This window comes from Podarcis tiliguerta, assembly GCF_965153285.1.
Source record: "Podarcis tiliguerta genome assembly, chromosome: Z".
Taxonomy (NCBI): Eukaryota; Metazoa; Chordata; class Lepidosauria; order Squamata; family Lacertidae; genus Podarcis; species Podarcis tiliguerta.
In genome coordinates, this window is record NC_139553.1 from 24,634,008 (window position 1) to 24,661,141 (window position 27,134).

A 27,134-nucleotide genomic window follows, 5' to 3' on the forward strand; every position below is an offset into this window, starting at 1 on the left:
CCATGCCCTCTTATTATGGTGGCTGTGTGTCTACAGAGGGCTATTCTCTATCCGAGAGCTGCCCAAACCAAGTTCGCTTTAAAAATAAGGAACCATCAGCATTCAAGCAACAATTCCAACACGAAAGAAAAGAGGAACTGAAAGCAACCAGCGTGGCGGCCTAAGGAGCTTACAGGTGAGCTGAAGAAAGGCACGGTAAGAAACGAAAGAAGGGGGAAATCACAAAAGGAAGAGTATGCACGAGAAGCCAACAGTTGCAGAGAGAAGGTCAGGCAGACTAAAACAGAATAAGCTCAGGCTTGCAAGAGAGTTGGAAAATAATAATAATAAAATAATAATAATAATATAATAATAATAATAATTAAATAGTTTGTTTATTATTCGAAGCAAGAGGAAGGCCTACAGGTCCCAGAATTCCCAGCCGTTCACCGTATAAATCAACATTTGGTGTAGTGGTTATAGCATTGGACCTGGGGGACCAAGGTTCCAATCCCCACTGGGCTATGAATCTCACTGGGTGACCTTGGGGGCCAGTGACAGCTTCCCAGCCTTGCCTACTTTACAGTCTTGTTGTGAAGATAGTACAAGGAGGGGGAGAACCGATACCATGAGCTCGTTGGAGGAAAGGTGGTGTATACAGTGGTACCCTGGGTTAAGTACTTAATTCACAGTGGCGTAGCGTGGGTTGTCAGCACCCGGGGCAAGGCAAGTAATTTGTGCCCCCTAACCCGTGGATTTGCGCCCCCTAACCCGTGGATTTGCGCCCCCTAACCCTAATCCCCAGATGTTGCGCCCGGTGCGGCCGGCCCCCCCTGCACCCTCCATGCTACGCCACTGTTAATTCATTCTGGAGGTCCGTTCTTAACCTGAAACTGTTCTTAACCTGAAGCACCACTTTAGCTAATGGGGCCTCCTGCTGCCGCCGCTGCGTGACTTCTGTTCTCATCCTGAAGCAAAGTTCTTAACCCGAGGTACTATTTCTGCGTTAGCGGAGTCTGTAACCTGAAACGTATGTAATCTGAGACCCATGTACCCCACCTTGAGATCCTTGAAGAAAAAGGTGGGCTATACAGTGGTACCTCGGTTTAAGTACTTAATTCATTCCGGAGGTCTGTTCTTAACCTGAAGCTGTTCTTAACCTGAAGCACCACTTTAGCTAATGGGGCCTCCTGCTGCTGCCGCGCCGCTGGAGCACGATTTCTGTTCTCACCCTGAAGCAAAGTTCTTAACCCGAAGCACTATTTCTCGGTTAGCGAAGTCTGTAACCTGAAGCGTATGTAACCTGAGGTACCACTGTAAATAGATAAACAATATTTTTAGTGATGCAAAGCCTCTGTTGTGGCAATGCATGACAGACCCCTGCATGCTGCAACTAGTGTCAAAGCCAGACTCAGGCCCGAGCTGAGGAGAGGCAGCAGGTGAGGGGATGCGCAGCCCGACATCACCACTGACAGAAGCCCCAGGCCTGTGCAGTGCAGCTTTCCAGTTCCAGCATCTGAAACTCCACACTAGGCACACTAGGATCTGGGGCTGCAGCACTTCTAAGCCCTTGCCCAGGGCCTTTGTGGTAGACTGAGGCAACCACCTTGGGCAGTAGAATCCTTCGGGGTTGTTCCTTACCTGCTACTGCTGGAGCTATGCATGATCTTGTGGAACTCTCATGAGCTCACACACAAATGGAGCTCACACAACTTGAAAGCCTCATTATCACCTCATTTGCTCACTAATGAAGGCCCATCAATTAATCTGGTTCTCTGGCAGATGGCACCTGAGGCCCTTCAAGAACAGAATTTGGAAAGTTCATTTTTTCCAAGGGATTTATTCTTGTTCAAGCTCCACATGTCCAAAAAAGGGAACCAATTGCTCTTGAAGTTCATCTTTTCACCAGATAGGCCAGTCTGGTTCACTTTCAGTTCTCAATTCAATTTCATCCAAACTCCCCACCCCACATTCCGAATATTACAGGCTGTTGTGCTGAAGTATAAAGGATGTTTAAGAACACTAAGTATACATCTAAATGCAGAGGCTGTTGAAGGTGAATTGCTTAATTCATTTTGCCCAGCAATTCTGATCTTTAAGCTTAAAGACCCACAGAGTATAACTAGTAAAAAAGCACATGTGAGATTTTATTTATTTATAAAAATATGTGTATACTGCTGTGTCATAAAAAATATATCAAAGTGGTTTACAGCAATAAAACATAAAACCATATAATAAAAAACGTATAAAAAATAAGAAACAGGCATCAGTTAACCATTTTGGATTAATGTGTTCTTTATTTCCTGCATAGGCCTGGAGGAATAGAAAAGTTTTCAGCAGGCATTTAAAACCTGGCACAGAAGGCGCCTGTGGGATCTCTAGTGGCAAAGTGTTCCACAGGACTGGGGCAATGACACTAAAGAGTGGCTGGGGAAACCCAGCCAGATGGGTGGGGTATAAATAATAAATTATTATTATTACAGTGGTACCTTTGTTCTCAAACTTAATCCATTCTGAGAATCAGTTTGACTCCCGAAACCATTTGAAAACCAAGGGGAAGCTTCTGATTGGCTGCAGGAATTTCCTGCACTCATCAAGTGGAAGCCGCGTTGGACATTTGGCTTCCAAAAGACGTTCGTAAACCAGAACACTTACTTCCGGGTTTGTGGCATTCAGGAGCCGATTTGTTTGACAACTACAGTGGTACCTCGGGTTACAAACACTTCGGGTTACAGACTCTGCTAACCCGAAAGTAGTACCTTGGGTTAAGAACTTTACCTCAGGATGAGAACAGAAATCATGTGCCGGTGGCACAGCAGCAGTGGGAGGCCCCATTAGCTAAAGTGCCACCTCAGGTTAAGAACGGACCTTCGGAACAAAGTTAAATTCGTAACCAGAGGTACCACTGTAAGCCGTTCGAGAATCAAGGTACTACTGTATTATTATAAACACTCAGTTTCATATTGCTGTCAAAGGAGCCTCACCGACTCAGGGAATGACCAAGGATGCTACTGCAGATGATCCTGGTGATCAATCTGGATTCAGACATTTCCTGAGTGATCTTGGACCTAAGTTTTCCAGGGCTTTGCAAATTAGCAAAAGAACCTTGAACTTGGCTTGGTAGCGGATGGGCGGTTAGCGCAGCTGTTTCAAGAATAAAGTCTCATGCTCTTGACCAGAAGCTCCCACCAACAATCTGGCTCCAGCTGCAGCTTCTGAAGCAGAGCCAAAACATCCCTACATAGACCGCTTTGTAGTCGAGGTAGATGTAGAAATCCTTCAAAGTTCTACCTCAAAAGAAATTTAATTTATGTTCCATTCACCTAGCAACTGTGGGAATTGCTTTCAGGTGGTGTAAAAAAACAAAACAAAAAAGCCTTTAACCAATTATGCGGACTTTGTTAATTGAAAATAGTTCTCTCCAAGCACTGTCCCAGAGTCCTACAGTTACCAGGACTCGGCCAGGTAAGACTGCACCACCCAGCTTGAGCAGCTGGACCAAGTTTCTGGAGCTGAGCCTGATGGCGGTGATGAATAAATTCCTTTGCCCCACAAATAACCTAGAGATGCATTAGTTTGCCTATCCATGGACTAGATGAACCTTTTGTTCCCTTCCCAATCTCTTTCTGAATACCTAACAAGAATTGGCATTGATGCTGGTGCTAGTAGTATTATTTTGCCAAAATCTGGCCTTCTGTTTCTTACAACATTTCCTCTACAAAAGAGTCTGTCTCCCCCCCCCCGCCTCATTCTCAGAGCACTTGCAAATCTGTTTAGAATTTATGGATACTATAGTTGAGATTCATTCATTGTGGGGGGTTGGACTAGATGACCATTGGGGTCCTTCCAGTCATACAGTTCTATGATTCAAAGACTTCGTGGGTGTGGGGCTTTGAGCACGTATGGCAAGGTGGCCAAGGATGGCGTGTGCTTTTTTCTTTCCAGTGTGAACATTTCTCCAGTGCTCTGTCCCCCCCACCCCGGCTGCTCATGGTTCCTGATCTGAAAAAAGCTCATGATGTCTTCCCCTGGGCTTTGACTGAAGTGTGGGCATCTAGGAAGGATGCACAGGTAAGATGATTTGCAGAACCAAAGAAAGGGCACTCATAGGTACCCTTCATCCACCTCAAAATTAAACAGGGGCACTCTCCTCTGCTCCACCAGGTATTCACCAAAGGTTTTCCCTGTCCTTTGATAATTTTGGAATCCAATTTCTTTTCTAATTAATTGATGGAGGATGATAGAAAGAAATAATACAGTGGTACCTTGGTTCTCAAACTTCATTCTTTCTGGAAATCCTTTCCAAAACCAAGGCATGCTTTCCCATAGGAAGTAATGCAAAACAGATTAATCCGTTCCAGACTTTTAAAAACAACCCCTAAAACAGCAATTTAACATGTATTTTACTATCCAACGAGACCACTGATCCATAAAATGAAAGCAATAATCAATGTCCTGTACTATAAAATAAATTAGACAGTATTGTAGATGATAAAAATTAAAATTATTATTTTTTCTTACGTGCACTGATGATAGTCATTGTTCGGATGGGGGGGGGGGCTTTTATCCATTTCTGCAGTCACACAATCAATCAATCAATCAATCAGTCAGTACCTAAACTGATTTTCCACACAGTCAGAAAAACAAATTAACCGAAAAAGCCTCAAAAACAAAAATGCAAAATAAATAGCAAAAACAAAAGTGCCAAACAATCCATTCTGTTTGACTTCCAAAATGTTCAAAAACCAAGGGACAGCTTCTGATTGGTACAGGTGTCCCAGAAACCATAGCCAACAACCGCATCAGATGTTCGGCTTCCAAAAAATATTCAAAAACCAGAACACTTCTGGGTTTTTGGCATTTGGGAGCCAAGGCGTTTGAGAACCAAGGCGTTTGAGAACCAAGGTACCACTGTACAGGACAAATGCTCTGCACAACACTAATGATTACATGCAGCTGTACTTAAGCTACTATCTGTCAGATAAAAGGAAAACAAAAACAAAAATGTTCTATCTTAAGAAATGTCCCGTTTAGATGGTGCTATCTAAAAAATGTTCCATTTAGATGGTCCTATCTAAGAAATGTCCTGTTTTGATATAGCTAAAATTGTAGCAGATGTTTTGGCAGGATTTTGGCTCCCCCATGTTGATGCAGTATTCTTGACTTGAGCCATCTTGCCATGTAAACAGGTAGCAAACCCTTTTCCAGATTGTGGTGTGGATCCAACGCTTCCTCTCCTGGGTCCCTTCTCTGAACAAAACTGCTTAGATTAGAAAAAATAAAATAAACATGTTGCCTTGGGGAGAATCCCTGCTGGAAACGAACTCATGTTTTATTAAGCAATTCGCACAGGGCAATTTTTATTAATAATTTATGCCGAGCACAGCCGTTGCTGAAAAGAGGTTAACTAACAGTGTTTGCTCTGTGTTTGCAAAAGTCGGGGGCTTGCCGTTGGCACCCAGAAATAAAATAAACAATAGTTTGCGTGTTCCACTGATGGAGGGGAGCAGGAAGCAGGGTGCAAAGCTTGATCCCAGAATGCTTTCTCATGTTCCCACCAGGATCAATGGGATTTGAAGCATCAAATGAGCCACCCCAAAATGAACTTGTGAGAACAATGGAACCATCTCTGATCTGATTATGCTGAAAGTCAGGGAACCAGCACTTTGAAATTCAAGAAAGGTGAAATGTAATTTTCTAAGAATGAAGGCAGAGGTAATACAAAACGCGAAAGTCACAGCAAATCCTTATTCAAGATTTGACCCTTTCTGCCCCAGTTTTGAAAGTTGTCGCCATACCACCAGCACAGATGTGCAGCCCAAAGCTTTTTTTTTCAAAGCAAGAGTGGGCAACTGGATCCACTTGATGGGCCAGGTATTCTCTTCCCCCACTAAGATCTCCAAAGGGAATGGCTTCCTGCACTATTTGTTTATTTATTGCATTTATCTCACACCTTTCCTCCATTACGGGACGCGGGTGGCGTTGTGGGTTAAACCACAGAGCCTAGGACTTGCCGATCAGAGGATTGGCGGTTCGAATCCCTGCGACAGGGTGAGCTCCCGTTGCTCGGTCCCTGCTCCTGCCAACCTAGCAGTTCGAAAGCACGTCAAAGTGCAAGTAGATAAATAGGTACTGCTCCGGCGGGAAGGTAAATGCCGTTTCCGTGCACTGCTCAGGTTCACCAGAAGCGGCTTAGTCATGCTGGCCACATGACCCGGAAGCTGTACGCCGGCTTCCTTGGCCAATAAAGCGAGATGAGCGCCGCAACCCCAGAGTTGGCCACAACTGGACCTAATGGCCAGGGGTCCCCTTTACCCTTTTTTCCTCTATGGAGCTCAAGGTGATCCACATGGTTCTTTGCCCCCACCATTTTATCCTCACACCATTTTATCACCTGTGAGGCAGGTTGGGCTTAAACTGAGAGACTTGCCCAACGTCACCCAGGGGAGCTTTTGTGTGGCTGTGAGGGAATTTGAACACAGGTCTCCCAGGACTTGGTCTGACACTCTAACCACTACACTTCCACTAAGGCTTACACTAACTGGCTGATCATTGCAAATGGCCACCCCTTCTGAGGAGACAGTGGTGGTTAGAGTGTTGCACTAGGCCTTGGGTGACCAAGGTTCAAATCCCCACTAACCCATATAACTTGCTGCGTGACCTTGGGCCAATCACTGCCATGAATCCTACCCCCTCTCACAGGGTTGTTGTGAGCATAATGTGGGGAGAAGGAGAACTATCTACACCACTTTGAGCTCCTTTAAGGAAAGTTGGGATACAACTGTAATAATAATAATAATAATAATAATAATAATAATAATAATAATAACAACAACAATAGTTTGCATGCAGTTTTTAATTAGAAATGCAAGCAATCTTGCAAATGCATTACATTTAAATGATCAGCATGAAGTAGGAACCCCATAAAAGAGAAGGAAAGAAGTATCTAGCCTCTGCTTGATTGTTTCCCTCATTCTCTGACGTCCTCTAATGACAATCTGTCACAAAGAAACTTGAAAGCCTCATTATCACCTCATTTGCTCACCAGAGTAAGGAAGGCCCATCAGTTAACCTGGTTCTCTGACAGATGGCATCTTTGCTTCTGCTCGGAACAAAACTGTAGACTTGTGCCCCTTTCCACTGCACCACTGGCTACAGTGGCAGCCTGTGTCCACTGGGACAGTCAAGGTGGAAGGCAGGGAGGCCAGCAGTTGGTGGAGCAAGATCTAATGACTGTAAGGGCCCACTGATTTTGTCCTCATCCTTCTCCCTTCTAAGTTCTAAAAACACAAATCAAAGTGAGGAAGAGGAGGAAGCCAAGAACCAGTACCACACACCAGACTGAATATTAGGAAGAAGGCATGCAGGTGGAGGCTGTCTGAGGTGGTGGGCTGGTGCTCCAGTCTCTCTAATGGACCAGCCTTAACTGGCTGCTTGGTGACAAAGCTGACATTCACAGTTTATCTCTTACCAGCTCGAAATCTGTTGACTTTTGCTGCCAAAGAGAAACAGCATAAAAATAAGCAGGGAAAGTGTCTTGTGCATTTTTACCCATGTGGAAATCGCAAGACAACTTCACAAACAAGCCCATTCATTTTTTATTCTCCTTCTATAATAACAAGCATGCCAACTCCTGTCCAGTTTATTGCAAAGGAATTCCTCCACAAACTGTCTGGTATCCTCCTTCCTAATATGTCCTTGTTTGTTAAAAAACCGGAAGTTAACGGTAATACTCTTTAACATATGTGTCCCAGGAATGAACCAAAGAAAACTCCTTTCCAGCTGTGTTTTATTTTCCCACAAGAGAGAAGGAGGGGAAAGTAGACAAAAGTTACTATGAACCTCCCCCTCGACTCATTAGATCTTGGTACAGTCCAAAAAGTTTTCAGGTTAAGAAGCCGGGAGTTCTGTTTGCAGTAGAAAATTCGGAGTCTCTGTGTGCGTTTGCCTGTCAGCTCAGGAACTCGTGGTGCACACTTGGTTCAATCCAGGTAAGTGACTAGTTTAACTGCAATGACAATATTTACAGGATTCATTTGTCAATATCTTCCTGTTACTGTTAAAGAGTATGCAGCAGTCACTGAGCTGAGTACAGGAATACAAAAGGATTTTGTTTTGTCAGTGGGGCAAATGACTGGATTTTAGTGTGCAAGATTTAGGCCCAATGCAAGAATGACTTCCAAAATAGAGTCACATGTACATTTTCCCGGAGGATAAGTTTGCACAAAATCTGTTTGATTTAGCAGGCAGAAATAGAAACAGACATGCACAACAAGCGAAGACTGAGCAATGTTTTGGAAATCTCACACTCAATGCCAGCTGCACATGTTGCGAATAGAGAAGTATCCTTTGCTTGTGTCCTTGTAAAAATATCTATGATCAAGATCTGAGGGTCACTGTATGCTGTATTTTTCTTATACACCATCCTTCACACCAGCTGTTGCTGTTTTTCTGTACCTGTGCTTATAAAGCACGTGCCAGTGAAGAGGGCATTTTTCACGTGTTTAGTGCGAACAATTGGGAGCTGTCCTTCTTCAGGGTCATCTCTCTCTCCTGAAGTTGTTTCTCATAGTGGAAAGTGGAGTCCACCACCTCTGGTGTCAAGGCATGTGCATGAACCTTAAGACTGACCTCAAAGGCCAACAAATTTATTATGGCATGAATTTGCGTTGGATGCACAAAGTGTTTTTGTAAATATATGCACCGCAGAGCGGACAGGTGACAAACCCTGAGCTTAGAGGGAAATGAAACGCAAAAGGTACAGATAGCGGCAATTCAGTTTGAACCAGAATAAGCACAGTGGCCCTTTACAACAGCAGTGGTGTGTGATGAAACAATCAGCCAGGTAAAGCAGAGACTAGTTAACATCTAAAATGCAATTGGAAACTATTGTTTGCTTTCTGACTCAACTCAGTTGAGCTGAATTTCTTGATTTACTTGTAATCCAGCAGTATCACATTTGTGGCTCCCTTTGAAATTCCTTGGTTCAAGGATGATCCTTAGAGTGTCCTGATAGACTGAATTATTCAAAATATTGTCCTACCATTTTCTGACTATTGTCATTTCTTATGTCAGATTTGTGTATCTATTGATTCTTTTCCATCGGGACTGTCCTGTGTGCCCTAAGCAGAATGCAGAAAGGCACTTCTGACAGGTTATGTATGCCACATGTCAGGCTATATGATGAACAAGTGAATGAAGCCTCAGTGTTGCAGCTGATTTATTAACTCTGTAGCAGTGGCACCTCAGTAATTTAAGAGACACTGTGCAGTGCATTGCCTGCTGTTTCATAGACTGCAGTTGCAAATACATGTTTTGAGCAATTGGTAATCTATTGCAGGGCAATAGGATTTCCCCTTGCATATATTGGTAATCAAAACAACAAACATTCCCCATGGTTTAAAATTGGCAGAAAACAGGGTAGACAGAGTGGAGCCACAATCCAGTGTAACAGTGGCAGTGTAATCCTTGGAATGAGCATTGGAGCTGTAATCTTTGGAATGAGTGCTACAAGCATGTCCCTATTTCTGTCTGCAAAATGTTGAAAGGTAGGTGCCCAGTTAAGGATGAAACTGAGCGTTTAATAGAAAGAGAGGGATCAATCTGTTTTCATCCAGGTTAATTTTGCATGTACTCATTCAAAAGTTCCATTTCATTTCTGCATGAAACCATACATTAAAAAAAATATTCAACATAAAATTCATAGTTAAATGAATATTTTATCAGAAAATATAAATGCGTATTTTGTTGCGGTGTGTACAGTTCTAAATACATTTTACCCTAAAATATGTACTTTAAAGTGCATAGCAGTATTGGGGGTTGGTTTTTTTGTAGCTGAAAACTACTTTGCAAAAGTTGGAGGAGGACAAAATTCAAAGATAATTGCATTCCAATCTGCACATTTGCCCAGGAAAGTTAGAGATAAGGTTCAGATTCATTGGAATTCATGGCGGGCTTGTAGAAACTCCCGTCTCCATACCTTGAAGCACTTCACAGATAAAACTAGAGACACTTCTGTGCTTCTAACATAGAAATCATAGTTTGGAAGCAAGCTTCCATACCTGCTTTCACACTCAGGGTTGTTTCCTCACTCCCTTCTCTGCCCTTTTGCACTTGGGGTGCTTCAGGAATTCAACATATGTATTTAAAAGTTAGTTTTCATGCTGCTTTTAATCATGCTGCTAGTAATCATGCTGCTTTTTTTCTGGGGTGACACGGGTACACATACCCCTAAACATTCTGTGAATCTAAGTTCAGCCTCATTGAGGGGCAGTCTTTCAATATGAATAGGAAAATGAGAGTACTGTACCCCTAAATATTTTTTTATATAAAAAAAGCACTGATCATGACCATCACAGATTAGGCTGCAGTCATAGCCCCCAACATTCCTGGGAGTAAGCCCAGTTGAATTTAGTGAGACTTACATATGAACAGAGATCGTTAGTGCATTTTTAATACAGGAACAGAACGGAATAGACTCCTATGTGAGTGGACACAGGTGAAAGGGACACAAAGCAGAAATAGATTGATCCGTCCATCCATCTATGACCAGCGATAGCCATTTCTGTCAGTTTGGTTCTCTCAGCTCCTTTTTTTCCAAATATTACTTTAAGATCTATACATCTTTGCAACTATTGACTATTTTTATGTTTTATTTTTAGAAAGAAATTCTCACAGGAATCGATCAGCAGTCCGGCCAAATTTCTCCGGATAAACAAATTCGGGTATGTAGTTTTGATTAATATACACGTTTTTTGCAAGCAATTTTCATTCATAGAATGCCTTTTGTATGTTGTTTTCATTAATATAGCGTATTTTTCGCTCCATAAGGTGGACCTGACCATAGGGCGCACCTAGTTTTTAGAGGGGGAATTCAAGGAAAAAATATTATTTAAAGGGAACGCTGAGCAGAACCTGTATGCATCCCAGGCTCTGCTCAGCGCTCTCTTTCACGAGCCACGTGGAGTGTGTGTGTGGCTCTTGGGGGCTTTTGGCGCCGCTAAGGCAGAAGCTAAAACAGCTAGAGGGAGTGCTGTGCAGCACTTTCTCTAGCTGTTCTGGCTTCTGGGGTACTCATCCCGCTGCCCTGCAGAGGCTTCGTGGGCTACCCCAGAGCTGCTCAGGAGCTTGTTGGGGCTGGCGGGGGAAGCCCGGGTTTCCCCCCCCCCCAGCTCCAAAGAGCAGGTCTGGAAGTATTCCCCACCTCCCGCAAAAGCCCACAGGAGCTGCGGGCTTTTCTACGAGGAGGGAGAAGGGACTGACGTGGCCAGTCAGTCCGGGTTCTCCCTCCTGGGGAAAAGCCTGCAAAAGCCGTGTGGAGCTTGTGTGCGGCTCTTGGGGGCTTTTCCCACCTGCCTCCCCCTGCATTAGCTCCATAAGATGCACACACATTTCCCCTTACTTTTTAGGAGGGAAAAAGTGCATCTTATGAAGCAAAAAATACGGTAGAATCATAGAGTTATTCAATCACTGTATTCAATAGGGCTTACTTCTGAATGGACCTTGTTAGGTCTGCACTACAAGCCCAGAGTTTAGAATGGTCTAATTGTACCTATGTGGGTATATTGACCCTGCATAGGCATACTGAAAATGGTCATGGAATCATAGAATTGTAGAGATGGAAGGGACCCTGAGGATCATCTAGTCCAACCCCCTTGCAAGGCAAGGTCTATTCAGAAGTAAGTCCTATTGAATTCAGTGGGGGCTTACTCTCAGTTAAGTTGAACTAGGAGCCTTAATGGGTCTTACGTCACCCCTCTGTTTAGATGGTACTGTGTATTAATTCACTTAAGGGCAAAATATTGTTGAGCCAGTTCTGTTTCGTTTGGGCAGCCTTCTGGTCTTGTTGCTGAGTGGGGTTACGGATATCCTCCCCAAAGTCCTAACCGGATGGCAGTGCTGACCAAGGGTGAGCAGTGCTAAATAGGGTGGCCAGATGCTAAACAGAACAGGGTTTCTTTACATCAGTTAGCTGTGTAAAAAGTAAGGTTTTAGCAGATATAGCTCGACATACAAGGCACGCCTGCTGAAACCTTAGTTTCTGAGCAAGGTTTGAAGATGCCGATCCCTTTTAGGTCCGGCCACACGAAAGCTGAAATTTGCAGAACCGGCATTTTTTAAAGGTCCCCTTCCTGCCTCTCTCCAAAAGACAATTTAGGGACACGTCAATTTGGGCAGTGGCACCGTCAGGGCAGGACTCTGGGGCAAATGTCCAAGCCCCGCTCGGCAGAATGAGCAGAAGAGCTAATAAATATAGCATAGCTGGCTTATCACATTCTGCAGTAAGTGAAGTAATGCACATTACCATCTAAATGGTGTGGAGTAAGAGAATATAAAATCACCTGACTGTTGTATTTCCTGATTTTGCTGCCTACCTGGGACAACCAAACAAAGTGAACAGAACTTCTACATGAGCTTCATGGCAGGTAGGGCACCCTTGCATACCGGGCAGGAAACAGGCAAAATTGTGGGGAGATTGGTTTCACCAGCACTTATGCACCACACCGATCAGGCAATCCCAACAGATGCATTTACACTTAACGGAACACACCACCACCTCTGCCCTCCCTATCTGCCTCCCAGTAAGCAACAGTGACCTACACACCAAGACACTTTTTGGCCTCTCTGTATTTTGAGAGGCTGCCCCTGGTAAATTGAAATAGTTGGAGCGTATCTACTTTGTTTTGCGACTCCCAAGCAGGTGACAATATCAGGAAATCGGCTCTCCTCCTACGTTCCTGGTGAGAGGTCCATGCAGCTTGATGGGCCAGGCATTTGCAAAACTGAATGGAGGAAAGTAGCTTCCCAGGGCAACTGCTGAACCATAGTTCGATTCAGTCAACCAATTCTATTCATGGGGATTAACTCTGCATGTTTTCACACAACTCAAAATTAAGTCATGCCAAGGCGTCAGGTATGCTCTTGATTCCAAAGCAACTCTGAGTCATTCAGAAGATACAAGGGTTGCCAATTTTTCAACTGGCCACTATAACTTTACCATTCAGAAAAGTGCTCAGTATGCAAGGATTAGCCCATGATTATCTTTCATTGCATGGATTTAAATATTATCATCTGCTAATTCCTGCATACTAAGCTGCTATTAAAGGCTGAGCTATGTGAACAAGTCGAAAAGTTGGCAACCTTAGAGATCATAGTTACTTGTGGTTCATACGCTGTGCACAGAGCTAGCTGCAACCCCCTGGAGACCGGTTTGTGGATGGAAGTGTTCTCAGGGTTGTAAACAGCTGGATGGAGACTTCTGAAGGCATCACGCAAAAACAAACAACTTCCATCATCCATTATGTGCCATTTAACAGGGTTACTTACTGCATAACTAAAAATAAACCACATAACTAAAAATAAAATGCTGATTTTCCTGTTAAATACATAGGATCATATATAGATGAATGGGGCAGTTGCTGTAGAGCTGGACTAGCTGGGGCCACTCGCATGTGTGTGTGAATGGGGGGAAAGGACCAGCCAGTTTCCTACAACAGCCTCCCCGAAGCCTATAGAAACCCACCAGCCGCACTTGAGTGCAATAGCCCTTGTCTCCTACTGTTGTTCCCCATTGACCGCTATGAAGAGGCATAGTGGCTCTAATCGCAGAGGTAGCGTAATAACCATAATTGCAACTGATCATTCTGTCTTCCATGAATTTGCCTTAATTTATTTTAAAGCTCTAAGTAGGTAGCCAGCATCACCACATCTTGCGGTAGCAAATTTCATCGCTTTAACTACACATTGTGTAAAGATGTACATCCTTTTATCTGTCCTGAATCTGCCCCAAACCTAGAGTGTTTGCCAAAAGGCTGGGGGTGGGGGTGGATTTCGTTTTATGGCAACTCAGCGTGTTCCAGCCAATCTTCGTTTAAAAGCCTCCTTCAGCGGGCTACAAAAAATAAAGTCCATAAATCACAGATACACAGCAATTAAAAACAAACAGCATTACTGACTGATTTCATCAAGCCGTAGCTGTACTTAGATTAAAAAGCAGCCTGTAGAGATCTTTTTTAAATGTATCTTCCATTAAACTGAAGACCGAAATTAAAAACCAGCAGATTATATGTTTTGATGGCATTAGTCATGGTGAGTTTATTTATATATCACATTTATCCCAAATACCATTTGGGCTCAAAGCAGTACACAGGGGGGGAACCCACTTAAATGCAATTGTATGACGATCATAATATATAATAAATAGGAGAATATCATTGCAGCACTCGCAACTGAACAACCAACATTTCGTAATGTGTGTGTTTGAGTGTGCGTGAGAGCATTATGTTGACCAATATGTTCGTTAACAATTAGGTCCCCAACCCTGGTTCTGTGTGAGAGAGTGAGAAACTTCTCCACACCCGCTTTCTCCACACTAGGAATGGGGGGAGTGGGGTCCTTCCAAATGTTGTGGAACTACAACTCACATCAACCACAGCCCTCATGACCAATAGCACGGAAAGATGGAAGCTCTATTCCAGCAATATTTTGAGGGCTGCAGCTTCTCCATTCCTGCTGTACTATAGGATGCATAATTTTATAAGCATCCATCTTTACCCCTTACTCATCTCCTCCGCCCTCCAAGTTTAAAAAGCCCCAAATGTTGTACCAATCCCTCCTCTGGGTGACATTACACGGCTCAGGACAGTAATGTGCTCCTATATGCTGTTATGCGTATGAATGAGCTGGCTGATGGGCCGCTCTAAATGAGGCCTTCAGATCCATGCAGCAGATATCTGTAAAGCTGTGTTTCATTAACGCGTTGTCTTGCAAAGGTTCTGCGAGGTGGAATAAGATAAACAAGGTAGATCTTTTTACACAGTACAGAAGATTAGTACAAGGTTATAACCTTGTGATAAATGTTTGTGGGCAGCAGATGCTTCTGCTGATTACGTTTCTACTCTAATTAACGAAGGAAGAGCCCCTCTCCCGCTGTGATAGCTGTGGTGGTGATTAACTCATACAGAATTACATCCTCTTCTCCCTCCCCCCCCCCAACCGCCACCCCACAAAGTCACACCTTATTTTTCCCTGCAGCTTTAGCTTGTTAGATCACATTTTTATAATATGTACTGAACCATGATGTTGTTGGAAATCCTCAGGAGATTCCTAGTCAGTGTTGTGTACTGAAAGCAGAAAAGGGGGTGCGGGGTGATGACCATTAAAATCCTACCTGTGTGAATTACGGCACAGCAGTTTGCAGACATATGGAGAGAATATTTCCCTTGAGCTGATTTAGGCTGGGACATGTTCATAAAATGCATTTCCACAAAGATGTGCAGTGCTTCTGTGTGAGAGAGAGGACAAAGAGTCTTGTGGAACCTTAAATTAATATATTTGTTATAGTGTAAGCTTTGTGGTTATCGTAAGATTCATGAAGTGAGATCTTCAGTTAGGAACATGGCAAGCTGCCTCATACTGAGTCAGACCATTGCTCCATCTAGCGCAATATTGTTTACACTGACCGGCAACAGCTCTCCAGGGTTTCAGGCAGGAGTATTGCCCTACCTGAAGCTGCCGGGGATCAAACTAGGGACTTTCGGCATGCCAGGCCCTTCTGCTTTCTGTTCTTGTAATGTGTTCCAAAGGATGAATTTTGTTTTAAATTTTGTTTAGCAAAATAGCTCACATGAGTTTAATACCTTTATTAAAAATAACAAAAAAAAAACCAAAAAACTTTAAAAGCAGCAGACAACACTATTAAAAAAAATACTTAAAATCAACTGTTTTACAAACAAATATAAACAATAAAATTATATGCCTGGCTTAGTTGGACAGCTCAGTTGGTTAAAGCATGGTGCTGATAATTCCAGTGTTGTGGGTTTGAGCCCCGTATGGGAAAACTGTATATTCCTGCATTGCAGGGGGGTGGACTAGAAGATCTTCAGGGTCCCTTCCAACTATACAATTCTCTGATTCTATGATTCAGCTGGCCTAAACGACAACAACAAATTAGGCAGACAGAAAACAATGCAATGAAGATGCCTGCCTAATATTAACATTAATTATACATTGAACAAGGTAATCGTGGTACGGAAATCATTTCACCATGGTGTGATGCTAAAAAGTTGTGGGTTGCATGTGAATGATGCAATAATAAGGTTCAGGGCCAGCTGCTTTTCTGGGAGGGTGTCAATCCTATTAGAAAGGCCCATGGGCACCCAATTGCATGGTCCAAAAAAAGTACTGCATTATTCACAAAGAGCCAGCGGTTATGCTGAATTCTTCTCCAGAGAAGCAGTGTTCATACCGCTAGAATCTCTAGGGGACAAGGTAGAAAATGACGGGGAGAGACTTCAGATTATATTTGTGAAGAATCAGAGTAGGCTATACTGGCTCAGAGCAGAATGAAGTTGGTGGGCAGCACCTCAAAATTTGCCCCAATGGACCAGACCCCGCTGGCATCCTTCATGAAAGAGAGAGAATGCCACAAGTATTTAGGCACATAGCTCTTTATTACTCTTCAGCCCATCAATTCTGCCGTACCCGTACCCTTCTTTTAATTTGCAATCCATCATTTGTAAAGATTATCGGCCTTGCCCTGGATTTGCATCTTGCTGCTCATGTCTTAGACTGATATGTTGGTTAAACAGTTTTTACAAAACTATTTGTCTTCATCTGGCTTTGGACAGATCGCCATGCTTTCTACAACGGCAAAACCCTTCAAGGACCAAAATTACTTCGAACTCAAGCGGCAATGCCTTGAAGAAGGCACACTCTTTGAAGACCCTGAATTTCCAGCTTGCGATGCATCTCTCTTCTACAACACTCCTCCACAGGGGAGAGTGGAATGGAAACGCCCACAGGTATTTGTCAAGTACCTATTCTACTTGAGTCTGATTATCTCTGTTGTTTGGCTGAATTCTCACCTCTTAATGGCCTGGCTTTGGCATAATGTATCTCAGTTTATTGAGACAAGCTGTGCCCAAACCTTGTTTACCACCTCTTCCTTGCTCCCTCTTGGTGTGCCCCGGATTTCCTGGGTTAACCAACAGTTGTCCCCTGTTATGTCTGAACCAGGAATCTATGGTTACCAGGATCACGTTGGGTGAAATTGCATTCAGATATAAGTTTCCCCAATGCCAGTAACCTCAGTTTCCCAGTTCTAATGAAGCAGGAATCCATGATTATTAACCCATGAAGTCTTCAACTGTGGCATGCTGTGACAGGAGGAGGAAAGAGAGGGACTGTGTGGACAAGGCTTGGGCATATTGTGGCTTAATAGGATGAGATATGTTAGATCTGCACAGGGCCAATATGTGTTTGTTCTTCTTTTCCAAGAGGTGGGAGAGAGTATGGATTAATTCAAGCCAGATTTGAGTCAGGAACAGTTTTTCATGATTGGAGCCACTGCAGGGATATGTTAGGTGCTGGTAAAGGAGGGCTGATTTTGACCATGTGCAGAGGGCCTTTTATTGTTCTCCACCAGGACCTGACCTGAGACACTAGCCTCGGGGATGCCTGTATAAGACTATCTACTCAACAATCCCCAGCTGAAACAAATAATAAAAATGTTTCATCTTCATTTTTAAAGTTGGCATCATTGACCCGCATGGCCAATGTTGCTTTAATAATGTGTGGGGTTGTTTTTGTTTGAGGACGGGGAGTTATTCATGGGGAAATTACATCGGGATTCAGCAAATCAGTACGATTCAATTAATCATCTTAAATGATTGAGATACGTCATGTGTGCAAATTGTGCCCCCTGTGATTGCACAACTTTCTCCTCCAGGAAACAAATGATGTAGCCCTAATCTTGACAATGTTTAAGGGAAAAAGCTTTAGATATTTTTTATTTCTGTCCACTTTTAAATGCTGAAGTTTTTATTAAATGCTTTTATTCATTGCCCTTGTATTAATTACTGCCGCTCAATTTTTAGAGGGTATGTTTGTTTTAACTGGATAATTTATTTTTACTACTGCTGCCGTCACCCTGGAAGGGCAATTGTGCTATAATCCAAAGGTAAGGCTCATCAGCATGGTGCCTATACATGCAATGGTGCCCTTGATGTCTACCCCTGGTATCTACAAAGCCTCCGAGCCACCATTAAGCATTAAGTTGTAGAGGTGCTGTAGGTGGGCTTTTCTGAGTGCACTGATTTCTTATTTAGAATTGACTAGGCAAGAGCCTAAAGCGAAACACCTTACTTGTTTTATATTTAAAGTTTTATTGCTCTTGTCGCTTCCAAATTTGGTTTCTTTAGTCACATTCGTTTGTATTTATGATTATATTTATGATTCTGAGTTGTAACAAGCCACAAGATAGCCAATTATTGGTAATATTATTGTCTTATAAATTAGTTACTGTACATCTGTAGTAGTTGAAGGTTTTTGCATATTTTGGAAGTATCTATATATAAACAATTTATACTATGAAATTCCTTCACCCTTGTATTTTCGGTAGTAAGAATGTGCAAAAATATTTTTCATGCAATATTCTTTTCCCGTATATTTTTTTTTTAGCTAGAAGATTAGATCAGAACATATATTTATTTTTGCATACATTTATCTTTTGAATAAATGTGCAATTACTGTTTTAAATTTTATTGTGTCCCTTGGGGGTTGTGTAAACCGCTGTTCTGAATTTTTATAGGGTAGCGGCTGCTTGGGATGAGTTTATAGAACGAAGTGGGACAGTGGCCTGAAAAAGTTGGGGAACCACTAGCATAGATCATGGACTGATCCCCTTATATTTTGATGTAGGTGAAATATAATTTCACACACATCTTAAAATTGGGCAGTGTTTCAGAATTCAAATTAAAAACGATTTTCATATATTCCTTTTTGAAACATCAAACCACAAACCAGGCAGCGAATTTCGAGTCCAAGCTGTAGAGATGTTGCTGATGTTAATAATGTATTGGTTTGTTAAACTAATCTGGTTTGTTAAGGCAAGACAATATCAGGGATTGCACGACTCTCTTTTATTCATGGACCAAAACTGTATTTAAACTTGGATGTAAAATGACATTGATTTCAGTTCCGATCTGTATTTGTCACACTCCGTACTATTTCCATTCTGCCGCTGTTGTCATTTTGGCTCAGCTCTAATTTGACATTTATTTTTATTTATTTAATAGAATTAACATGCTACTTAACATGCTACTTAACATGTTATTTACTTGTAAGTGGTTATTATTATTATTATTATTATTATTATTATTATTAAATTATTATTTACTATGATTCTGTTCCCCCTCCGTTTCTCCCAGGATAGAACTGAAGATGGTAGCCATGAGAATTCAATATCGGTTGCCTTCCTCTCAATTCCCTTCTCAGATCATAGCAGTCAACATTTCCCTTTTTTAAAGGGAAATTCCCTTATTCCGAATAGGATTCCTTGCAAGAAACGGGAAAAGATGACAGCTATGCCTCAGATTCGTTATTGGTCTGCCTCAGGGCTGTGGCATCTTTCTTAGCTCAAAAGTCACATTGCCTCAAGGGAAGCCTTCTTGGGGCTGCATGCCCAGGGGTGGACAGGGCCAAAGCCAAAACCGGCAAGGAAACAAACATAACTCATATCTTTGTACAATCAGACTCATTTCAGCCATGAAAACAAACTAGGGGGAGGCGGGACACATTGATACACCAACAATATTTCAATATCGAGAAACGTTATTTGTGTCGTGACATCACTAAAATGTGTCTATACAGGTGTGAGTACGACAGTTGCGACCACGCCGCCCGCCAGTTCTCTGTTGGCATTTGACGAGAGTAGGTGTGTTTTTAGCGCGGCCAACTGATAAATTACGTGAAATGTAAAAGTGTTCCAACTCTGGTTTACGTTGTTTAGTTAAGATTTAAAAATACCAAAGGTAAGTTATCCCACCCAGTAATCAGGATTACATGTAAGTGTGAGTAAGTTCAGTGGTTTTATTAATAATTGTTAGTTTTCTGAAAATGTCCGTTGGGGCACATTGATACATATAAAAGTGCCCTGCTAGTGTACAATAGTTCCCCAATATAGAAGTTTACATGGAATCTCTAAACTGATTTCCTACTCATGAAATTTGAAAAGAAAACAAAACTGTTGTTTACTACATGGCCAAAGTCATTTCTAAATATCTGATTATCAAGTGTCATATCTCCGGAAAAAAACAGGATCTTGTATGTTTGTCTTCCCCATTGTAGAAGATAAGGCAAGCATTGATTTCAAGGATGTTGTTTTGCGGTTGCCAAAACCAAATTTCTCAAAGGGCGCATCTCGAACATCGTCTCTTTATACTTTTTCTTTTGACTTCAGTGGATATAATGTGCAATAGAAGCTAAACATTAAGTAATTATCTTATTTTTTAAAAGCATTTTGTTTAAATTACTATTTTTTGACTACCTAACATGAGTTATTGTACTTTCTAAAGTTTTTCCAAAGTTTTTTTTAAAAAATGGATAGGTGTTTGAGGAAAGATTAATATAAGTTTTGATGTTTTGTTAAGAAAACCTGCCATAAAGTCTATATGTGGGAAACATTGTTAGTTTTGATACGAAATTTAGATTTTAAGTAACAAATTGTAAGGCTGATTATGATCTCTCACAATAAAAATTGGTTTTTTCATTAATTTTTTCTAAATAATTACCATTCTCATACAATTTACGTTTTGTATCAAAGTGCCCCATCCACTGTATCAAAGTGCCCTGTAGGTGGGGCAGAATGATACAAAACCTTTTTTTAAAAAACTCAAGTCATTATATTCTCATTATCTTCTAACTTCTTTTGATTGTTATTATAATATTGATTAGTTATGCCGTTCATAAAGCAAATTTTTTTTTTATTTGACCCATTTTGGTACATAAAATAGGAGATTGGAATTTTTCTGCATCAGTCTGCCCCACTTCCCCCTCTGCACAAATGCATACATCTCCTCCCACATAAGCAAGAGGCATCATTATCACAGCTCAAGGACAAATTCTAGCCAGGCAAAAGCACTTGAGGAAGATCTGAAGCAGGGCTAGTGAAGAGGGGGACGTGCAGAGAGTCCCAAGACCAGACAGAAAGAAAGATGGAGGGCTGCCTTTGGCCTCAAGGGCTTAAACTGACACCCCCCTTTCAAGTGAGGTTCTGAGATGGCTCCTGAGAGACTCTTCTTTTTTCTTTGCTGTGATTAAAGTAAAGGTAAAGGGACCCCTGACCATTAGGTCCAGTCGTGACCGACTCTGGGGTTGCGGCGCTCATCTCGCTTTACTGGCCGAGCGAGCCAGCGTACAGCACGTGGCCAGCATGACTAAGCCGCTTCTGGCAAACCAGAGCAGCACACGGAAACACCGTTTATCTTCCCACCGGAGTGGTACCTATGTATCTACTTGCACTTTGATGTGTTTTCAAACTGCTAGGTTGGCAGGAGCAGGGACCAAGCAACGGGAGCTCACCCCATTGCGGGGATTCGAACTGCCGACCTTCTGATTGGCAAGTCCTAGGTTCTGTGGTTTAACCCACAGCGCCACCAGAGACAAATTTTTAAATGGTGGGTTGCTCAATGGATGTCTTTCATTTCATTTTATTAAAATGCAAAAGGATCTCTCTTGATATAATCATCATCATCTGTATTTTGTTTAGATGTTACTGTGTTAGGATTTTAGTTGCGTGCTGGGTTGTTTATATTCTCATTTAGTTTTGTTATGGCGTTCGGTCAAAACAGTATGATTGTTAAAGCTATCTTGAGAATAGGAACTAGGAAATCAGGGCAAGCAGTTCCCCCACCCAAGATTTCCACTCCTTTGTTTTCCATGCTGTTGTTCTGCTTTGTGTTCTACTCCTCCTGAATGTGGGCTGAATGAGAACATGCAAGTTTGAATTAGGAGGCAGAGAAATTCAGACAGAGAATGGCAAGGTTTTGAGCTGTGAGTTTGCCTGGAGTAGAAGCAGCTTGGAGTAGGGGGCCTTGGGGACCCATCCTGTTGCTTTTCATGGGGTGGGAATCTTGCAGAACCTGCAGTTCTGCTGTCTACTGTTGGAGGTTGTTTGCTTCCACTGCTTGCATATTATTATTATTATTATTATTATTATTATTATTACATTTATTTATACCCCTCCCTCCCCAGCCAAGGCCGGGCTCAGGGCAGCTAACAACCAATAATAAAAACAAGTAGTTTGAAATAAAACTTAAAAAATAAAAGATTAAATAAATAAATAAATAAAACTATTAAAAAATAAAGATTAAAATACAACATTAAAACATTAAAATGCAGCCTCATCACAGGAGGAGAAAGGAAAAAAGAAAGAGGGGGAGGGAATCAAACTGATTCTAAGCCGAAGGCCAGGCGGAACAACTCTGTCTTACAGGCCCTGAGGAAAGAAATCAGATCCCACAGGGCCCTGGTGTCATGAGGCAGAGTGTTTCACCAGGCTGGAGCCAGTGTTGAAAAGGCCCTGGCTCTGGTTGAAGCTAATCAAACTTCCTTAGGGCCCGGGACCTCTAGGGTGTTGCCATTTATGGACCTTAAGGTCCTCCATGGGGCATACCAGGAGAGGCGGTCCCATACGTACGAGGGTCCTAGGCTGTGTATTGTTGCAGGTTTAGGGGCTCAATCTGAGTCCCTTCCAGTTCTTGGGGTCCTGTATTAAAGTCTAATGGAGGATTCTATTGTTGAACTAATCAGACAAGTTCCTTTGTGAGATAACCTGTAGCTGGCCACTTACCGTATTTTTCGCTCTATAGGACGCACTTTTCCCCCTCCAAAAATGAAGGGGAAATGTATGTGCGTCCTATGGAGCAAATGCAGGCTTTCGCTGAAGCCTGCAGAGCAAGAGGGGTCAGTGCGCACCAACCCCTCTCGCTCTCCAGGCTTCAGGAAGCTATCCGCAAGCCTTCAGAGCCTGGCGGGGGTTCCAGCGGGCTCCCAAGGCTTGTGGATAGCAGCCTGCAGCCCGAAGCCCAGGGAGCACAGCGCTGTGCACCCTGGGCTTCGGGCAGCTATCCGCAAGCCTTCAGAGCCCAGCATGAGTTCCTGCCGGGCTCCCAAGGCTTACGGATAGCAGCCTGCAGCCCGAAGCTGTTGTAGCTTTGGGATGGCTGTGCAAAGCCTCCGCAGGGCAGCAGAGTGAAGGCACCCCGCTGCCTTGCAGAGGCTTGAAAGGCTGTCCCTGAAGCCAAAACAGCGAGACAGGGTGCTGCGCAGCCCTCCGTCTCACTGCTCTAGCTTCGGGATGGCTGCGCAAAGCCTCCGCAGGGCAGCGGGGTGCCTTCACCTCGCTGCCCTGCAGAGGCTACAAAGGATGTCCCCAAAGCCTCAAGCCTTTGGAGTGCAGCTGCACTCCAAAGGCTTCAGAGATCTTTGAGGCTGGCGGTGGGGGAAAGCAGCGCTTCCCCCCACCGCCAGCCCCACAAGCTCGGGGGGCAGCGCCAAGGCTGTGCGCAGCCTTTGCGCTGTTCCCCGACCTGCTCTTGAACGCACCTTGTTTTAGAGGGGGAGAACAAGAAAAAAAATTTTTTCCTGTTCTCCCCCTCCTATGGTCCGGTGCGTCCTATAGAGCAAAAAATATGGTAAGTGTTCTTATCAGCATCCCAAAAGGATGAGTTGGGTTGCCAGAGCTACAACCAGGTGATGGTGCCCTTCTGGCTAATGGGTGGATCTTCCAACCCCCTCAGCTGGCAGGTACTTAGAAGGACAATAGGCAGAAAGCAGTGTCTGTGAGCTGAGTGAGAAGCCTGAGCAAAAGTTATAGAGTCAGAGACATGTTTGGGGCTCCCCTGGAAACCTAATGGGGAAGCAAGATCTGTTAGGGTATTAATGCTGTTAGGCTCAGGTTGTATATATGCATATATAAACCATATGCCCTAAAGGCACCACAGTTTCTGTTGCCGCTCATTCCAAGGAAGCCTGGGACCCCTGGAATCTATCACTGCTCATAGATTGGGGTGGGGTATAACATCACTGTATACATAAACTATATTCCAGTGCTCTCTCTCACACAGAGGAAGTTAAATTCTGTAGGGTTTGACCAAGTCTTCTCATTACTCAAGGAAGGGAACATGTTTTAGAATGAAGAAGCAAAGTGTTCATGTGGCAGGGAGCTTGAAGCAACTTGAACAGAGTACCTGTTTCTAAATGAAGGGCAAGCCTCTGTTGAGGCATTGGAGAGAGTTCATGAATCTTATTAATATGGATCTCAGGCCAGTTTCCTTTCAACACTGGGAGATACTTGCTAGATTATTATTATTATTTTGTTAATGTGAACCTGCAGTCTGGGAGAATGGAAACAGCATTTTGCAAATTGTGAATCAAATATTGTCATCATGTTCCAGCCTCTGAATTCTGGAAACATCTTTTTGAACATGGGTATGTTCCAATTTGAAATGCCTTTCAAGTGTTGGAGTAGAACTGGCTCTCAGTTATTGAATTGCTAAATAGTTTTATGAACGGAAGAGATCTATCTAAATCCTTCTGCCATTCATATCTTTAAAATCATGTTTAGGGAAGTTTTTAATGTTTGCTCTTTTACTGCGTTTTTTGAAATCCTGTTGGAAGCTGCCCAGAGTGGCTGGGGAGGCCTGGCCAGATGGACGGGTATAAGAAATAAATTATTATTATTATTATTATTATTATTATTATTATTATTATTATTATTATTAAAACAACCCCAAAATAGACACACATACCTCAGTTGGCATCAACTTGCAGCGACTAAATCAATTGCTAATACAGTGGTACCTTGGTTTACGAACTTCATCCGTTCCAGAAGTCCGTTCTTAAACCAAAACTGTTCTTAAACCGAGGCACACTTTCCCTAATGAGGCCTCCTGCTGCCAGTGCCCTTCCACCATTTGGATTCCGTTCTTAGACCGAGGTAAAGTTCTCAAACCAAGACACTATTTCCGGTTTTGTGGAGTTTGTAAACCAAATCGTTCTTAAACTGGACTGTTCTTAAACCGAGGTACCACTGTATATAAAATAACCCTGTTCTGCTCTAAAACTTCTCCTATATCTTCAGAGATAATGTTTGATTCTCAAATGCCATCACTCAAATAAATAATAATAAATTATTATTAGAAAATTAGTAGTATGTGAGATTATTAGCCTCTCACAGAGCAAGTGACACATTTCTATAAAATCCTATAAAAAGACTTTTAATGGTACAATCAGACATGGAAGAGTCCTTCTCTGTCATCATACAACAATCTTGTTTTCTTCTTCCCCATAACCATCCATCTTCATTGATCCTTAGCTCTGTATTGCTGCTATGCTAAAACAGATATTCCAGGTTGCTCTTGGACTTGGGTAGGCTATCCCTAGACAGGAAGGTGTTAAACACATGTGGTGGCTTAAAAATAAACCAGGAAGGTTGGCTTATCTTGCAGAGATGCATATGGCATACAAAAGCTGTTAAGACGGGTTGCCATAGCAACTGCATCTTCTGTGGCAGCAGCAGGCCACAAATATGCAGCTGTAATGTAGTCAAATTGCTAGCTGTGCGTGTGTGCATATGTGTACATATATATATATACACACACACATATACACACACACACACACACACACACACACACACACACATATATACCTATACATACATATATGGTGTGTGTGTGTGTGTGTGTGTGTGTGTGTAACAAAGCAATCACAGCCTTACTTCCTACCAAACACAACTTTAACCTTAGTAGTCTCAAGATCATTTAAAGCAAAGAGTACAAAATTGTATGCCAAAATTGTATTTTGTATGTACAAAATTGTATGCCGAAAAAAAAGAATCTGCATTTAGTGGGAAATAAATAAAATGACTAAAGCAAGGGGGAGGAACCTTCAAGCCTAGTCCTCAGAACATTCCCCAGAACATTCCCCCCTCCAGGCTGTACACCTCATTGGTCCTGATCATGGCTCTTGCCTGCCTGGATAAAGGCTAGAGAGCTATGCGAGTGTTTTTGTGTGAGCATGTGCTGTATAAAGGTGAAATTTGTTGCTTTGCCCAGTTTTGCCTCCAGCCTCACCCACTGCTGGCATTTGGCCCTCAGAAGGTTGCCCAGATGGGAATGTGGCCCTCAGAGTTGAAAAAGTCACTGATCTCTGAATTTAAGGCTCCTGCGAATGCAAGGTATGTTCCTGCTCTTCTGGCTTCATTCACATCCTTCTATTCAAGCTCAGCTGTGGTCAGCGGCAGAGAAGTACTGACAGAGAAATAGCAGTTTAAAGTACAGTGGTACCTGTACTTAGAGTTCAGGTACTTAAACCACTGTACTTAAAGTTCAGTGGTTTGCACGCGGCAAACCCAGAAGTGACAAAGTTTCAGTACAGCAAGTAGGGAGTCGGGGCAGGCTCTGTTGTGTTGGCTTTTTGGTGTTGTCTTCTGTGTTGTACCCATATTTGCTATTTCTCTTTGTTAAAACAAAAGCAGCAGCAGCAACAACAACACTTCCCAATCTATTCAGACCACTCCCACAGCTTTCCACTCTCAGTCTTCTTGCCCTTTTAGCTCCCATGCCATAGTCAGTGAAGTTGTACAACTTGCCTTCTCTTTTTGCATCCCTGCCCAACCCTGACTTCATGCGAATCCAGGATTATGATTTACTACTACAGAGCCTCCCATGGAGACTGTGTGATGAAAGCCTTACACATTTATATGTATAAAAAGGTAAAGGACCCCTGACAGTTGAGTCCAGTCACGAACGACTATGGGGTTGCGGCGCTCATCTCGCTTTACTGGCCACAGACAGTTTTTCCGGGTCATGTGGCCAGCATGACTAAGCCGCTTCTGGCGAAACCAGAGCAGCACACGGAAACGGCGTTTACCTTCCTGCCGGAGCGGTACCTATTTATCTACTTGCACTTTGACGTGCTTTCGAAGTGCTAGGTTGGCAGGAGCAGGGACTGAGCAACGGGAGCTCACCCCGTCGCAGGGACCCAACCTTCCGATCGGCAAGCCGTAGGCTCAGTAGTTTAGACAACAGCACCACCCGCGTCCCTTTATATGTATAGGAAGATATTATTAGAAGTTGGAAGCTGTTGTTACTCTAAAGAATATATTTGCTTTGTTTTGTCTTGGACTTTGCATTCTTTGTCTGAGTCTATTCCTCTTGAATCAAATCCAGTGGCTAGATAGAGTTTGAGTAGCCAGTTCCATGACATGTACACAGGGTCCCACCCAAATAGCCAAACAAAAACACACATTTTCCTTTGCTTACTTAATTCTTTCTGGCATCTTACTTAATCATTTCTGCTGTAGCCACCAA

General features: G+C 42.8%; 1 protein-coding gene and 1 long non-coding RNA gene across 2 annotated transcripts in view; one reads left to right on the top strand and one right to left on the bottom strand.

The window, feature by feature from the left end:
- The window catches only part of LOC310669724, a 550,125-nt gene that overhangs the window by 342,876 nt on the left and 180,115 nt on the right, over positions 1–27,134 (bottom strand). The window lies entirely within an intron of this gene.
- Positions 6,882–27,134, top strand: part of CAPN6 (calpain 6) — a 64,622-nt gene continuing 44,369 nt past the window's right edge. The window contains exons 1-3 of the mRNA XM_083423528.1: positions 6,882–7,970; positions 10,641–10,703; positions 16,608–16,781. Coding sequence (XP_083279654.1) covers positions 16,614–16,781 — 168 coding nt within the window. The 5' untranslated portion in view covers positions 6,882–7,970; positions 10,641–10,703; positions 16,608–16,613. The remainder of the gene's footprint in view (positions 7,971–10,640; positions 10,704–16,607; positions 16,782–27,134) is intronic.